The following is a 17,983-nucleotide window of genomic DNA, read 5'->3' on the forward strand; positions in this document are numbered from 1 at the left end:
AGAGAAGTTAAGTGTCTTGCTCACAGTCACACAGTAAGTAGCAGAACTGGGATTTGAACACAGACCAGTGGGCTTCAGAATTCACACTTCCAACCACAAGCCTCCACTTACCTGTAAAGATGGGAAGTTCCCGGAAAGAAGGAATATCCAAAAAAGACCCAAGCTTGGGGACTCTTCCCAGTTGGAAGACTGGTGACCCTTTCTCTGAGTTAATTTTTCAAGTTTTCTTTGGCAATGTCTTTTTAAAGAACTACAATTAAAACACTTTGAAACTGTCATTCTTCTCGAGAAATACTGAAAAATCACTGTTATGAAAGAAAAACACAACCGTGATAGCATCTCCATAAACTTCATTCCATATGGAAACTTCAGAATTTTGTCAGTGTCCCCACGTGCATTGTGTTGACTTGATATGCTATGCTCTCATCTCCAGCACTAACAAAGTCTCCTTCTTAGTCAACTAGAAGGTGCAGGGAGGATGTTCACTATTGTCCTGCTTCTAGTGCCTCTCCCACCCATTCCCGGTCCTCCTGGGAAGAGATTAGTGCAGCCCCTCATTTGGACCTTTCCAGATCTATAGACGTGACCCAGGAGCGTGGCACAGCTTTCAAATTCTGGATGTTGCTTTCATTCTTGCCAATTAAGCTTTGGTTAAAGGAGTGTATACATGGCACACTGGCAAGAGAGGGAAAACTAGCTTAGGCGTGGGGCTTCCAGAGCTGTCCCCCTGTCTCCCTCCCCTCACCCCAAAACCTGGCAGTCGTGCAGGACACATTTGGCCTGAGGTACTGCCCTGACAGTGTGTAGTCACACGCCCTTGGAGCACTGCCAAAGGCCTCTAGAACCTCGGTTTTAGCTGCTGCCATTCTGCCTACTGGGGGTTGGTTGCTCCTCAGGGCAGGGAAGATATGGGAGGGGCTTGTGGGTGTGTGTGGGTGTGTCCGCGCCTTCTAATTCCTGTGTTTGCTTCTGGGGGACTTTCCTACTTTATTGCTCTGACTGGAAAGAAAAGAGGGCCATTATTTCTGAATGCTTAGTTTCTTTTTTACTTTCCCAGTTTTATTTTTGGTCCTTATGCTGGGATAACTCTGTGTGTGTGTGTGTCCATCTTAGGTGTAGCCTATATATTCTCAGACTTGCTGGCAGGGACTATGCCATCCTCTTGCCCAAGAAGTTCTGTGAGGTATGAACGATGTCATTATCTTCTGCCAACGCCAGGGGCAATCTCCTTCTCATGAACCCCAGACCATTTGCATTCCCATCCCTGCCCATTCTGTCCGTGTGGCCTTGAACAGAACCACTGTGCCCCCAGTCTCTTGTCTGTAAGAACAAAATAGGAAGACTACCTATCTCCTGGAGTCATTATGGGGGCCAAATGGATTAATCTATGGAACATGCTTAGAACAGAAGGGAGTAGTAGCTCAGCCACAGCACACGTTCCACAAAGGTTAACTGTTAATATAGTTGCACTGTTTCATTTGACTAGACTCTAGAGATTGTTTCTGTCACCTTCTCAGGGAACAATATTAGTCATGTTAAGATAGGATTTACCCACCTTTCCCCAAATACTCTAATCATGAAGTGGTAGCTATTATTTTTATGTATTTTTTATGGAGTTCACAAAGTGTCAAGCCTACCACGTAGTAAGTGTGCTTGCCATCTCCACTTTTCAGGTTGGGGACGTGGAAGCTCTGGAAGCTAAAGTGACTGCTGGTATGTGGCAGAGTTAGGAACCTGTTTCCGCCTTCGGTCTGCTAGGATGCCAGGCCCACCTCTCTGGTGCTGCAGGAAATCATCTTATTTGCTGTCCCACTGCTTTGTCCTAAAGTCTCCACACAAGTAGCATCCTTACCCTGATTAGCGTTTTCAACCTCAGCACTATTAACAATTTGGGTCAGATAATTCATTTGGGGTGAAGGGGAGAGCAGAGCTGTCTTGTCCTCTGTGTTATGTTTCAAAGCATCCCAGCCCTCTGCCCACTAAATGCCAGTAGCAGTCCCCAATTATGACAGCCACAATGTCTCCAGACATTGTAGAATGTCCCTTGGTTGGGGGGGGGGGGGCGCAAAATCAATGCTGGTTAAGAACTGCTCCCCTAGATCAAGGAAGATAGAAGGGAAATGTTGGGCAGAGGGTGCGGAGGTAAGGGTTGGCTATCACTTATTAAGCACTTACTGTGTGCCAGGGAAGTTGCAAATATTGTCTCTGTTTCACCAACAGGAATTTTTTTAGGATTAGCTGCATTTTTCTGAAAGAAATACTAGGGCTGAAAGAAGTAAAGAAAACTGTATCGCCATTAAATTATGGCAGATAGAAGTGGCAGAAGAAGGATCCAAATCCAGGTTCATCTGGCAGGAAAGCCCACGCCCTTCTCATCACTTCCTACGTATCGTTTTCTGCAGGCTTATGGTGTTTTAGTTCTTTTTAGAAACCAAGAAAACCCACACAGTGAGGATTAAATGGGCTCAAAGTTATTTTGACACCACTCATGAGTGTATACATTTAAAAACCAAACAAAACCAAAAAACTTCTTTGCAGCCCACTTACTTACACCAATATGATGCTCTCCATCATACTGGTGAGAAAGGTCGTTTGGGCTCAATTTCAGTGTCACCACACTTGAACTTTCTCACCTCTTGGAATATAGCAAGGATCTCCATATGACAAAGCCTGATTTCATTGTCCTCTTCCTTAAATATAGTATTCTGGCAGGTTTCTCCTCATAACTTTTCTGTTAGGCTGGTATCACCGTGGTTTTTAATAGATATTAGCAGTGCATAAGCAAAGAATTTTGTATCTGAGATGATATATATTTTAGTGCTCAGGTTTTAATCAACTTTATGTGCAGGAAATTTGAACAGATAATAGAATGTCATTTATTAGTACAATAATTGCTTTTTTTTAGAAATTATGGGAATCCTGATTAGAAGTGGAATATTGAACTGAATCATTTGGTGTTGAGATAAACTCTTCAGGGGGACCTTAATATTGCGATGCAATTAGCTTCATCTATACGTGGCTCCCGAGACCAGTTCCAGCATTTGCTCAGTTAATGCCGCTCCATTTCTGATGCCTCTCAGTTCACATCATTAATAAGTAGTTAGATGTGTCGGCCTGTTAAGTGATTTTAAGGGAGAATTTATTTGAATCCTGTCATAAGCTATCTTAGTATGTCCTAGAAAATAGTGATATAAAGCATCGTCTGTTAAAAACGTCACCCAAAACAACCTATGAGATAATTTTCGACTATGTTCCTTGAAGCAAGAAAGCGTATTATCAAAATGAAATGTAGGTGTTGAACGTGTCATGGTCCCTTATGAAAATATGACAGCACTTCCCATGGTAGAAGTCAGTCCCAGGAATAATTTCTCTTGCTGGCCGTGAGCCCAGGCAGGTGTAGCAGTAATACAGAGTGATTAGTGGACGCTGAACTACTCTCTCTCTCTCTCTTTTTAAAGCCCGAGCTATTTTGTCAAATTTAACCATGTCTGGAATCAGTGTCTGGAAAATTATAACCATGAATGAAAAGAAAGGGAGGTACATACTCCTACTTTTCTCAAATTGGAATAAACTCACCTGACCAGACCGGACCCAGTGACGTTTCTAGCAAAGAAGATAAATGAGGGAGTTGGAAAAAGAGAAGGCAAAAGCTGTGGGTTTTCATAGAATAATAGTGATGTCTATGAAGCCATTTCAGTCTCTTTTGTAAAGGCTGAGAGTGGTGTTGTGTTTTTAAATTCCTAATTCTAAGGCCTAATTCTAAGGCCTAATTCTAATTCCTAATTCTAATTCCCAATTCTAAGGGTTCCTGGTTCTGCACCTCCCCCTGGTATGGGGGGAGGAGTTAAATGAGGTAATACATACTAAGCGAGGAGCACAGGCCCTGGCTCCTAGTAAGGGTTCAGTAACTAGCAGATACTAGTAGTTCAGGCTCTTCCCCTGCAACTTTGAACCCGCTGCCAGCTACAATCCACTGCCAGAATTCCGTGGGAGAGAACGAAGGCTTCTGGCTTCTGGTGAGCGTAAACACACACACAGCCCGAAGTTCTCAAGGTATTAAGTACTTAACAAGGTGGAGTATTTAGTAAGGACCTATGCAAAGGGGAAGCTGACGGAGTTCCCATGCCAACTTGACTCAGCAAAATGTTTGGGATTTTCAGGAAGTTAGGGCAGTAGCAAGACATTTTTAAGTCATGGTGTCTCAAACGTTGCTAACGTGCATAGGAATTCTCGGGGGTTTTAAGATGCCTATCTTGATTCTGCAGGCCTCTCTCGGGTGGAGCTGAGAGCCTGATTTTAACCAGTTCCCAGGTGATGCTGATGCTGCCGGTCCGGGAACCAAACTGTGGAAAAGCAAAGCTTTCTTTAAGGACTGCAAAATCAAAGTCTTCCCCTGGCCCCTGCTTTTGTCCCCTGCCTGTGTTCAGCACCTGTTGCATGTGTGGTCAGAATAGCGGGGATTCTCATAACCCAGCTCCAGCCCTCGGCCAGGATCCCGGGTGACCCGGGCAAACACACACTCCTTCAGGGTCACGGGCAGGTTACTGAGTCAAGACTGCCAGAGCCCCGCGTTGATGTTTTCCTTCTCCTCCCGCCCCCACCCTTCTTTGCCTGCCCCAAACCCCGGACTAATCTTGGAGCTGCTTAATAATAAGAAATCCAGCAGCAGAGTGAGGCAAGACAATTTCAAAGCAAAGGTTTTCTTGTTTGGCAATTACCTAACTTCACAATGCGATTTACAGATTTGCAAATTCCATGTGTGTAGAAACAAACTAACTGCTTCTCCTGAAAGATGATTAAAAGCTGACCTTCCCTACCCCCCCACCCCAAGCTCCCACTCCTCCTGCCATCAGGCGACAGGAAAATTAAATGAGCGACAGTTTGGAGCGGTTTTTTTTTTTTTCTTCCCCCATTCTAACGTTTTGAGGCATGTAAATTATATTTTAATAAAATGTCTATATCCGTGCTCGCACGCGCATGCGGACATGCAGGCAGCGGTGAATCTGGTTCTAATTACTTGTACTTTAGTTGAACTTTGGCGTTTCCTTTGACTTTCTCCCTAATGTATGTGAGCTGTGGGCCTTGCAATCCTGCAGTGAGTCCACAGAAAAAGGGGGAAAAAAATCCAGACCGGCTCTCTTTGGTGCCAACAAAAATGAAGTCCCACTGAATGTTTTGACCAAATGCAACACTTTGCTATTCTCCCTTAATTAGCTGAAATTACTCCCTCCCACCGGGTCCCGGAGCTCTGGGCTCAAAATTCCCCCGGGGCCATGCAGGAAATGCCTTTTGCTTTACAACTCCTTTTTCTTTTAAGGCTCAGCTGCCCAGAGAGGGCATTAAAATGCTGTCTTAATCATGGAAGGTTCTAGTAAAAAGACAGGGCTTTCATAACGTTTGATGCCTGCCTGCCGCTAATCAGGCCCAACATAAAATCCCGAAATCTGTCAACATGGTTTAGGCAGCACTAAATTAGTTCTCACAAAGAAAAAAAAATAGTATACTGTGCTCTCTCTTAAAAATGTTATCTGCTACTTAATCTAACCTTTAGAAAAATGCCAAGCATGTTAGGAATCGTGAAGGGAGCTATTGTTGGAGACTTTCCGTGTGTTTAAATGACACTCAGGTGTGTTGTAACAACAAGGACATTTATACTGTGTTTTCTCAGGTGAGTTGAATTCGTGAGTGCCAAGTCCTCTTAAATAGTCAACAGCGTTAATTCTTTCTTTATTCCTTTCTTCTTCTTCTTCTTCTTCTTCTTTTTTTGGTTTTCTTTTATTTGGGGGATGAATTAACCCCCGAAGTTGCAAGCGTTGAAGAAAGCAGTGTCACTTGGGAGCGCTGGTCTTCTGCTCTCACACCAGCTCTGTCTGTGGAGATTCCCTTTAGTTTGTTTTTGTTTTGTCTGCAGACGGCTGGATCTGAAGCCCATCAGAGTAGGGCTTCTCAAAGTGCCATCTGCAGACCACTGCCAGTTCCTCAACTGCCTGTTTCCAGTATGTGATGAGAGGAGAGCAGACACGCGTGTTTAGAAACTTTTACAGCAATTGGACAGAGTCATTTTATGTCAGATACAGCTTGCTTTTTCCTTTAAGTGGTCACTTGCGTTTTAGACATCTTGTTCAATTTCATTCCTTTTTTTCTAAAAATTAATGTTGTATGTATTCCCCCCCACCCAGGGATTTGTTTTTATTGAATTTTATCACCCATGAAGGAATGGGGCAAGGAAGTTAGAAACGGTCTTTTGCTATAGAAAGTTTGAAAATCGCTAATTTAAAACAAATGCCTCCCACCCCCATCCACCCAGGAATTCTGTTGCTGGTGGCTGATCTGGACCACACTTCGAGGAACATTAATTCAAAGGCAAACAAAACCTGGAAGGGATTTTTCTAGAAGGAAGGTGATTCTAGCTGTGTTTCCCTAGTGACAGCCACCTCCATGTTGCAGGGATGGAAAGGTTTCAAATTCGGGCTAGAAGCTTCTGTCAGCACAGGTCTGGTTCGGCTCACTGTCTCCTTTCGCATGTGTGCAGCCCAGAGAGGCCCCCTCAGCACCGCTGGTGCTGACTCTGCTCTGGGCAGGGACCCACAGAGCCAAGCATCCATCTAGCCCCAAATAGCAGAAGTTCCTCTGTCTTGGCCATTCCCTGACAAAGCAGGGCAGCCCATCTGGTTAGCAGTTTGGATGCCCCATCAGAGGCTGCTGCGTACTGGGGATGCAGTCACCAGACAGAACTGAATAAGTCAATAAGTAAGCAAGGAAATAAATAAAAGCATGAGGCAAAAAGCAGATCCAAATTATTCCTCAAAGACTGCTTCCCCAAACTGAAATCACATCAGGATGGTTGGAGTGCAGTTGTTTTATTGAATGACACAAGCCTCTTTTCCCCCTGGGAAGTCTAAAAACTGCTTTTTTGGCCTGCCTGAGATCGCTGAATGAGCTAATACAGGACACATTGTCTGCTGAGCCTGCAGAGTTTTTGAGCAAAAATTTTATCATTCCATAGACTGATTGTGCTTGCCTGGAATAAGGAACAAAATGTTTGAGACCTCTCAAGGGCATTTGATGAATCTAACTCTAATTTAAAGGGACTAATAGATTATTGATTTAAGCAGGATGACAGTGAACAGATCAATGGCCAAGCGCTGTGTAGCTCTCTTAAATACCAACAATGGCTAGTGGGAGAGGAGCCCTAGGCTGCCCCCCTCCCTTGTTTCCCACTGTCTGTATTGGTGGTGGTGGTAGGGGGACGACAGAAGGGGAAGAGGAGCATTAATAAACTTGGCCAAAGTATATTTTTACTGAAAAGTCCAGAGGTTGCGTTAAAGTACAGATCTGCTTTTATATTGATGCCATATCCTGGTTGTAATTCTAGAACTTGCCTTGACGTGTTTGCTTAAGGATAGCTTTGGCATTCAACCACACCACAGAGATTTGCTTTTCTGTTTTGCTTCACATTGTTCTCTGTGGTATAGACCACACAAAGGAAATACGGGACCATCGATTATCAGTTTGGAGGGGGTTGTTTGAGTATATATTAGCACCAATATTGAATTCATTACCACCAGTGGGACAGTTTTTCTGAAGATGATTATTGTCATATATAAGGCTTTTTCTATTTATGTTTGTGTGGGATTCATTTATGGCATTTGTAGGGTTCAAATTACAAACCTTAATAGAAATAACTCATTCATCCTTCAAAACACAGCCTGGTCACCTCCTCTGGGAAGTCTCCTTTGAGTTCTCTGGGCTCAAAAAGGCTTTTAGCTCTCTGTCATTTTATTATATCCGTGGTCCCCAAACTGCTACAATTTGGACTCACCTGGGTTTGTTTGTTTGTACACTCGTGGCTCCCACTCCCGGATAGTCAGGCGTAATAGCTTTGGGATACAACCTGGGCATTAGAATGTTTAAAAGATCCCTACGTAGGTCTAATGTACAACCGGCTTAGAGGGCCACTGTATTATATTCTCGTTTTTGGTTTATTTTCCATCTGGCGAAACCATCAAGACTTAAGGCATTATACCACGTATCATCCATAGCATATAACACAATATCTGGCATGCTGTGGTCTAGTCACTCAGCAGAATAAATGATTGAACACATGACCATCCACCACACAAACATGGGAAAGTTCATAGCATTACTGGTGAAATCACCACAGCTGTAATAAAAGTCTAGAGCCATCACTATTGATCGCTGACAACAGAACATTTCCGTTCATGGCACCTGTTCAGGAAAAGCATTGTGGATTCATCCATTTGTTACAAGTGACTCTTATCCACAGAAAAAGGCTTTTACCAAACTTTGTAAAATGTTTTGGGGTTTGTGAGGTCTCCTGCCTTTTTAAAAGTGTGCTTTGCCCTGAGTTTCTTGGGTATTAAATTGCCCAAGTTCTGTTTCCTCTCTTTGGGAGGGTGAAATGCTGGATTCCCTTTAGGACATGTATTTGAAGTGACATATTTATGGAAATTACCACCCACTTTTGAAATTCAGGGCATAACTCTGACAGCTGAATCCAGCCCTAACAGAATTCTATTTACAACTTTCCTAGACAAGCCAGATTAGCTGTTCTACATGAGCGAGTAGAACATTAAAACACACACACCCCACATTGCTTCTGTGGCGAACACAATGCAGGATTGATCGTGGTGGTGATGACATAACTCTGTCAGAGTTGTTGAAACACTTGGGTGGAAGTAGAGCCGTACAAATAAAACCAATCCAAGACTTTGGGGAGGCATTTAGGGAAGGACTCCCTTGTATTGATATACTGGGAGTGACCTAGCCTTTCTAGAAGTCCGTTTATCAACATGAAATAAAAAGTAACAAAACATTTCTAAATAACCATACCTTTTGAGCTAGTAATTCCACTTCAGATAATTTATCTTAAATAGGCATGTGCTGAGATTAGATAAAAAGAGGGTCATCATAATGGAATGTTTTGCAGGAAAAATATTTATGGGCAAGGAAATAAACGCATGACATAATAAGTTAAACAGAGTCCCAAACAAAATCTACAGTAGAAGTCTACTTTTGTAAACAAACAAACAAACCAGAATCATTTATCTGGCTAGGAAAGTAGTCTGGAAGGATGTATGCTGGGGTGATAACCATGCGTTTTCTCTGAGTAGAAGGTTGGGGGTGATTCTCTGCATGTTTGTTTTTCTTAGATTTTAACAAAGAGCCATACATTATTCCGTACTTTTAACAAGTACTGTTTTCTTGTTGATGTCATTATTACTCATTTGCTTCCAGTGAAGCTGATTAGCTTAGTGTCGGGACTGCTTTTGCACTTAACAGCTTGATAGCTGATCTGATAAGCTTTAGTGACTTCTCCGATGCTAACTTTTATGTAGAATACTTGTCATAATGGTGCCAAGCTGCCCAGAGTAAGGGCCGTCTTCATCCCAGACATCTTCTAACCAGTAAAGACTGTAATAGATTTATCTGCTAGCCCTGCATCACTGTAATGAATTCATTCCAAGATACTTCTGAATTATGAAAATACTATAATTATAGTTGATTCTACTCCAAAAGGATAATTAATTTTTTAAGGAAGCAAATGAGTATATGAAAGCTATTTGATTTGTAATTGTGTTACCTTAATGCCTTAGAGGGGCACTTAGTACTTGGAATGAAGACGCAAAGGGAGCAGGGAAAAGTTCGTGTATTCATTCACAAATATTTATAGATATCCTATCTACTATGTGCCAGGACCTCTTCTTGGCCTGGAACATAGTTGTAAATGATGCAGGTAAGTTCCTTGGCCTCGTGAAATCCGGAGTTGGAAGGTAACAGGTAGAATATAAAATTGTGCAAAAACAAATGTTCTAAACTTTGGTACTGGTCAGGGTTTTACAGAAAATAAAATAATGGGGTGTAGTGATCAGAAGGGAGAAGGGGCATCTTAGAAAAGCCATCTTGGAGGAGGTGACATTTACTTTAAGATCTAAGAGGTGAAGAAATGTCACCAGACATGTGGCGGTCTGAGAATTTCCAGGTATGGTTACCTGGTTAGTGCAGTAGCCTTATGTTGGTACAAAAGCTTGCCCTATTCAGGAGATGGAATAGAAGCTAAGTGTTTAGAGGTTTGATAAATGAGAATGATGATCTCAGTGATGTTGATGTTACTAAGGGGCCGTATCATAAAGAGCCTTGTAGAACGCAATAATGAGATTGACTTTGATCTAATTGGCAACTAGTGGAGGGCCTTATTAGACAACTAAGGGAGGTGGATTGCTTTTACCTTTTTGAAAGGTTATCTGACTCTGTATTTGAAGAAGGGACCCAGGGGTAGGAGCACAGGCACAGGGAGACCATTGAAGAGGCTGTTGCAGTAGCTCAGGTGAGAGATGATTGTGGCCTGCTGGCCTGGCATGGTAGCAGGATGATGAGATGACGTTGGATCCACAATGTGTGTAAGAAGTAGAGTTGCCCCATCTTCCTGAAGGTTTGGCTATAGGACAATAAAGTCAATAGAATATCTAGTCTGGAAGATTGTGAGTAGTGGAACAACTGGAAATCTTACACTCTGGGGAATATACTGTATATTGTAAAGAAATTTGGAGGTTGGAAGATTCTGGAACATTACTGGATGACTTTGGGTCACTCATTCCCTTCCCCATTTCCATCACACTTTGTGTGCATTTTTGCCTGTGATAGGAAAAGGGCCAGGTCTTGCTTTGACTTGGAACATAAATCTGGTAAGAAGGGATGGGAGAATAAATTCTGTGAATTCCTATTTCCCATGGAATTTGGGTGATTAAAAAATGAAATGGGGCAATCCTATATTTTTAAATCTAGGAAAAAGAGCAGAATGACTCTGCTGTCATCAGTATAACCCACTGCTTCTCAAACATTAATTGTATTTTTGGCAATCTGAGGGTTTTGTTCAAAATCAGATTCTGATTCCCAAGGCCTGAGCGGGGGCCTGATGCTCTGTTTTCTCATTAGCTCTGAGTGGACGCTGAGGCCGCTGGTCCAAGGAGCAGTCTTGGAGTAGCCAAGGTCTTACCGATTTTGTTATTAATGACGATCCGTCATGGCTGCATGGCCCTCCCCAGACGCTTGCCCAGTGGCTGCTGTGGGCATTTTCTCCATTTGTCTTGGGAAACTTACTTTTGGCTAAGTGAGCAACAGGGTCAAACAAGTCATTTCAGAGACTCCATGCGCATCAGAAGCTAAGGAAAACAAAGAGCAGAAAAGACCGGGGGTTGCAGTGTGAAGATCTCACTTTGTGTCTTGGTTCTACGAACCGGCCTGTTGATCTTGGACCAGTCATGGCACTTCCCCAAGTTTCTGTTTCCCTCAAGGGCAGCATGGAAAGAAAACCATGTCCCTCAGAGTGCTGGGACGCACCACAAAGGAGAGGGGCAAATAAGCGTGCTCTGTGAACGGTAGAGCACCACGATCCTGTCCATGTCCCCACAGCCGGGCCGACAACCACCCGTGTTTTTGTGGGTCTGTCCTTGCTGGTGTTCTTGCTGAACTTGGCGCTGGGGCCTATGATTTCGCTGGTGAAAAAGAAATGAAATGACCCATTTTCTCTTTTTTTTTCTCCCCTCCACTCCCTCCCCAACCCATCTCCACCACAGCAATTGAAACACAGAGCACCAGCTCTGAGGAACTGGTCCCGAGCCCTCCGTCTCCACTTCCTCCCCCCCGTGTGTACAAACCCTGCTTCGTCTGCCAGGACAAATCATCGGGGTACCACTATGGAGTCAGCGCCTGTGAGGGCTGTAAGGTCAGTACCCGCACCTCTGCACCCAGCGTGCGCTCCTTTTCCATGTGCTCCGTTGGGTGGGGGGAACCTGCTCAGCTCTAGAAGCAGGCTGCTTTGCCATCTTGAAATGCCAACTTTCCTGTGGGGGGCTCGGTTGTATTTGATGGTTGCATTTCTTCCTTCTCTCTCATTAGTTAAAAACTCAGAAACTTCTGCAAATGACTGATGGGGGCCAAATGTTTCTAGGGCCCTTAAAATAACAGAACAGTTCTTTTCAGGTAACAAGAGCTTTTTGAAGGAGTCCTGAAAAGCATCATCCTGTTTCTCTTTAGAACATGCCGTCTGCTGTCTTTGTAGTTTTATTTTATTTTTAAATATGACTGACAGTCCACTAAATCAACTTGCTGCGAATCCAAGGTTGAAATTGGGATTTATCTTCTGGCTGTTTCCTCAGCCCTGTGGCCTTTGAATTACAGTTTGATTTTCAGCCTGTAGGGACTTGCTACCGTGTGCGCTTGTCATAAATTCAGGAGAGCTGGATTTAAAATTCCAGCCTATGGAGTGGTGGAGGCTGAACATGTGTCAGAGAGGATATGGCTGCTTTGAATCAAGCTAGACAATTCCTATCGAGTCCAACGGTCCTAATTGAATGAAAGAGCTGCTTATTATTATTTTTTTTTTTTGAGAGAGAGAGAAAAGAAACGAAGAATGACTTCATAAACAAATCCAGCTCATCCACAGTTTTTCAAAGGAGCTATGGCTGTTTTGAGCTAGCCCTTTCCCAGATAGACAGCTTTTTTAGGGTCCCTCCTACAGCTGGTCAGATCTGTTCTATATATAGATCCATTGGATGATTCATTGCAATTTTCAGCATGCTGGATTATCACAGGTGCTCCCATCAGGTGCCCCGTGGCATTTTGTATTTGGCTTGTCAGAGTTAGCATTTGTTGTCAGCATATGGATTGGTTGGGCACTACGGCGTAACAAACCCTCCTAAAGCTGGAGGGCCCAAGACAACCACCTCGCGTTTAGCTTCCGGTTCTGTGGGGCAGCACTCTAAGCCTGGTCCCTCTGGGTGGTTCACCTGCCCTCAGCTGCTCTCTGCTCTGTATCTCCGGTCAGCTGCAGGTTCCCTAGGTGGCTCTGCTTCTGGGGGTTACTGAAGGCTTCTGTTGGCTGGGCCGTCTGGCCTCTCCCCCTTGTGGTCTCTCATGCCTGTTGGGCTGGTACTGGGTTATTTGCACAGGCAGGTCTCTGGAAGAAAGAACAGAGGCACACGAGGTCTCCTGAGGCCCGGGCTCACAGGTGGCACAGTGTCTCTGCTGACGTGTTCTGTTGGCCAAAGTAAGTCATAAGCCAGTGAGACTTGGGAGGTGGGAACAGAAATTCAACTGTCTTATGCAAGGAGCAGCAAAGTCACGTTATAAGAGGCAGGAATACAGGGTAAGGACAAGTGGGGTCATTTTAGCATGGAGTCTGGCACGCTGAATGCCTTATGGTCCATGCCCCAGAGTGGATAGGGTCCTAGCTTGAGTGCACAGCACCACACTCAAGTCTGGAGCGTTGTGGGTGCTTAAAGATAGAGGTTGAGCAGACACAGAAATGTCACTCTGCCCCTGAAGGAAATTATGAGTTTTCTCCTCTTTTCAAGCCACTGCAATAAACATGGATTATTTTACTGAGCGAGGCTAGTTTAGGGAACATCTCTCTGCCTCTGGGATTGTGTTGGTTGTTTTAAAGGAGTGTCCTTTCCTCCAGTAGCTTCAGATAAGGTGGTCAGGAAAGTTCACACGGCTGCCAGTTGGCAGCTGGATGAAAAGCCAAACATTTGTGCGTCTAATTATTACTTTTATTATTGATTGCTAGCTGAACCTACTTAACTTTATCCTGATATTTCAGACAGCCGCAGCCAAACACAAGTTGACTTTGTCCACTTGTTGTGCAATATATAAATAAACCCTTTCCTAATGATCATTTGGAGTGAAATGAAAAAGACACTCCTTTATTTCAAAAAATGTTAAGTCACGTCCTGTCCAGAAACGGTTCGGGATGCGGTTATATTCTGACTCCGCTTACCTGCTCCCGTTCTGTCCTGGGAAAAGAAATTATCCCGCATCTCTCTTCTCCGCCACACTCCAGGCCCTACAATATTCAGCTGTTTCACAATCTGTACAGCACACACTGTTTTAATGAGCTCTTAGTCAGCTAATTCCCTTGACCTCTTGTTTTAATTTTGGACTCTGACTCTTTTTAGGAAAAACCCCAACAACAACAAAACCCATACCAGAACAGGCAACGTTGATAAACTTGATGAAGCCAGTCAGAGTCATGTTATGGCGTAGCTGTTTATCAGAGTAAAAGCCCAATAAGGCTGGTCAGCCAGTTGTCGGATTTGAGGGTTTTTGTATCGTGGGTGGATCTCTGAAAACATGGGCTGCCTTTCCCCTAGGTTGTTGAGAAAGACTGCTCTGCATTTTGGCTTACTGGGAAAACATAGTGGTAGAATTCACAGAACTGAAAACCATAAGGGCAAGGTATAATAATGTAACAGCCAAAGGAGAGAAACACAATTAAAAAAAAATTAAATATAACCGTTACCATTTTTAAAAGTTACTAAAACAGTGCAAAATTTATTGTGTAAAAAATAGAAAATTAAAACCACCATAGTTCTATGCTGGGAGAAAACCTCTGCTAAATCTGTTTTTCTATGAGTGCATATATATATGCATTATTATTTTTGGCTTTTAGAAAAATAGAAGTTTATGTTAGATGCTAGTTTTAATCTGCTTTTTAAATTTAATAGTCTTTCATGATCAAAATTTAAACAACTGCATAGTTTTTGTGGTTATAACATTAATGTAGTAATTTATGGTTATTTCATAATTTATTTAATAAATTCCATGTTCATTTAAAGTGTTTGCAGTTTTTCTCTATTACAAGTAATGTTTTAATGTATAGCCTTGAGGTATATCTGTTTTTTTTTTGTTTGTTTTGTTTTGTTTTTTTAGGATAAATTAGTAGAATTAGAATTTCTGGGTCTTTGGCTTTGAACAGTCTTAAGGCTTTTGATACAAATGGCCAAAATGTCCTCTAAAAGAGATATATCAATTTAAGTTCTATTAGTCTGTTAAAAGTTAATCGTATTTGGGGCACCTGGGTGGCTCAGTCAGTTAGGCATCTGCCTTCGGCTGGGATCCTGGGATTAAGTCCCACAATGGGCTTTCTGCTTGGCAGAGAGCATGCTTCTCCCTCTCCTTCTCCCTCTGCCTACTGCTCCATCTGCTTGTACTTTCTCTCCCTCTCTCTCTTAATTGTATTAGAGATTATCTACTAGGAGTAATCTCTCCCATGTGATAATAAGGTAATGAATCAAAAACAACTTCTCTTCTGGAATTCTGCCTCTGTTTACTTAGGGTGTTTATAATGGGCCCGATGCATGTTATCCTTTTGGCCTCCCAGCAGATATACCATGGGTCCCTGATTGACCATAAGGGCTGGCCCATTTCTTGGCTAGAGATCAAAGATCACTATTCTGAGTTGGGAGCCCCCGCTTTAAAATAGGACTCCTAAAGAGAACCCAGTTTATATCTATAAGAAATAATGCCCAAGGTGGCTTCAGCCTGTCCTGACCAGGATGACCTTATTGACTATTGTTTGGGATAGAGAACCTTCTGTTTTCTTAGGTAACAGTGGCATTCTCAAACTCAAGTTTAATGAATGGGTTATGGTCCACCTCTTGGAATGGCCAGTGGTTACTGTGTTAACACAGCATTACCATGGCGACATAACCACTAGATGCACCATTGGGATGTCCCGTTTAGGGGATTTCCAGCTGAGCAATGGCAGTTTTTTGCAGGGGACAAAGAGTACGTAAAGTGAACAGGTGTTGTGGTTAGCCAAGAAGGTTCAGCAATAGAGAGTGATAAAGTTGATTTTCATGTGTCCTTCAGAAACCGCATCATTGCTCATAGCTATAATTTATGCACAGTTTTGGGCTTTATCATATTTTATATTGATTATGGAGTTTAGAGTAAGGATACCAGGATTTGAATTCTAGTTAGGCTACTTGATAACTTTGTGACCTTGGGCACACATCTTTAGTTCTCTGTGTTCTCTGTTCTCATCTGGAAAAATGGAGATAAGAAACCGTCTATTTCATAATATTGCTGTGAGTATAAAATGAGTTACTATGAAGCAAATAGACAGTACTTGGCAAATAGTAAGTGGTATATACATTCAGTTATGGTCTGTGTTATCAATAATTTAATGACTTTTGCCCAGTGATGTAACATCAGTTATGCTCTAAGTACTCTTTCTTATAAAACTCTTAACAATTCTCTATTTCTTTATACCAAAAATAAACACTGCCTCTTTTGTTCAAGATTTAGTTTAAGACCCAACCACTCCACTGAATCTACCCTGATTACTCCAGTACAGGGGTTGGCAAATGGTTTCCATAAAGAGCCAGGTAGTAAATATTTTAGCTTGAAGGCCATCTGGTCTCTGTCCCAACTACTCAACTCTGTCACTGTAGTATGAAAAGAGCCACAGACAATATGGCAAACAATGGCCATGGGTTTGTTTCAATAAAGCTTTATTTTTTTAAAGATTTTATTTACTTATTGGAGAGAGAGAGACAGAATGAGTGGGGGTGGAGGGGCAAAGGGAGAGAGAGAGAAGCAGACTTCCCCCTGAGCTGGGACCACCCCCCCATCCCCCCACCTCCCTGCAGTGGGACTCAATCCCAGGAACCTGGAGATCATGACCTGAGTTGAAGGCAGATGCTTAATCAACTGAGCCATCCAGGTGTCCCAATAAAACTTTATTTATAGAAATAAGCAGTGGGCCACACTTGGCCCATGGCCTCATCCTGAGCTCTGCTAAAGTACAGGAGGATGTATTCTTTCTTATGATTTCTAAAACTCAAGAGCTAATGCTCCAAAGTACTCATGCCAAAGGTGCCAGGCCAGTTGTTTCTGGTGGACTGTAGGCTGGGGAATGCAGTACTTCTTTTCCACTTGCTTCAGAAATGGTGTTTTAAAAAGTTGATGTCTGGGGCACCTGGGTGGCTCAGCGGGTTAAAGCCACTGCTTTCGGCTCAGGTCATGATCCCTGGATCCTGGGATCAAGCCCCGCATCGGGCTCTCTGCTCAACGGGGAGCCTGCTTCCTCCTCTCTCTCTCTCTGCCTCTCTGCCTACTTGTGATCTCTGTCTGTCAAATAAATAAATAAAATCTTTAAAAAAAAAAAAAAAAAGTTGATGTCTACTTGCCCAGATTCCCAAGGTGGGAGCTTTAAGACTCCTCTCTCTGTCTGTTTTTACTGTACCCCTTTAGTCTCACTGAGCTCCCACTTCTTTATCATCCAGAGTTACAGAAATTAGCAGTTTCCTTATAAGTGAGCTGCTTCCAGGAGCACCTAGCATCTTACTTTGGAGAGGTTTGTGGGGATGTGTATTATGAGCTGCTGTCTTAGTAAGATTTTCTTGCTTAAAAAATAACCCAATGCTTGTTGGCTTAAAACAATAGACATGTCTTGTCACAGTTGTGTGCAGGTTTTCTTGTCTTGGCTGGCTTGTCTTGGGTCGGGTGGTTTAGGTGGCCTCACATGACTGGGTCCTCTTCTTGTGTTCTCATTCCTCATCCATTAGCCTAGCCTGGACTTGTTCACAGGGTGGTAGATGGGTCCCCATCAGTAAGAGGAAAAGCATCAAAGTGCTAACCGCTGGTTGCATCACATTTGCTCACGTCCTGTTGGTCAGCCTCATTCTGATGGATGGAGAAACAGACTCCACCTTTGAAGGGAAAAGTGGCAAAGTCACCTTGCAAAAGGATGATGAGTCTGTTAGAACTGGCTGTTGATGATATACTGTCGTCTGTTAACTCCTGATTTCATGTGTAAGTCTCTTCTAATAGCCTATATTCACCATTCCATCATCTTTTAGCAGATAATTATTGAACACCTACTATATCCCAAGGCCTTATGCAGACACTGGAGATGCAGCAGTGAACACAGGGGAGATGTTCTTCCTGGAACTTACTGTCTTGTATAAATAATGTACAAATGATAAACAATTTAGAATTGGAAGATAAGGAACAGAATGGTCTAAAAACAACAGTGGAGAGGTACCTGATTTATTTGGGAGTCAGGGGGCGATCTTAGGGCTGGAAGAAACCAGCTGTGTGAATAATGGGAGAACATTTCAGGGCAGAAACTAAATACTTAGAATCTAGGGCTATTTCTTCCTTTCTTTGCTGT

General features: G+C 43.0%; 1 protein-coding gene across 4 annotated transcripts in view; it reads left to right on the top strand.

The window, feature by feature from the left end:
• The window catches only part of RARB (retinoic acid receptor beta), a 393,151-nt gene that overhangs the window by 244,568 nt on the left and 130,600 nt on the right, over positions 1–17,983 (top strand). For all 4 annotated transcript variants that reach the window (XM_047738289.1, XM_047738297.1, XM_047738322.1 and 1 more), the window contains exon 2: positions 11,598–11,746. In XM_047738289.1, the coding sequence (XP_047594245.1) occupies positions 11,598–11,746 (149 nt within the window). The remainder of the gene's footprint in view (positions 1–11,597; positions 11,747–17,983) is intronic.

Source organism: Lutra lutra, chromosome 1, assembly GCF_902655055.1.
Source record: "Lutra lutra chromosome 1, mLutLut1.2, whole genome shotgun sequence".
In the NCBI taxonomy this organism is placed as follows: domain Eukaryota; kingdom Metazoa; phylum Chordata; class Mammalia; order Carnivora; family Mustelidae; genus Lutra; species Lutra lutra.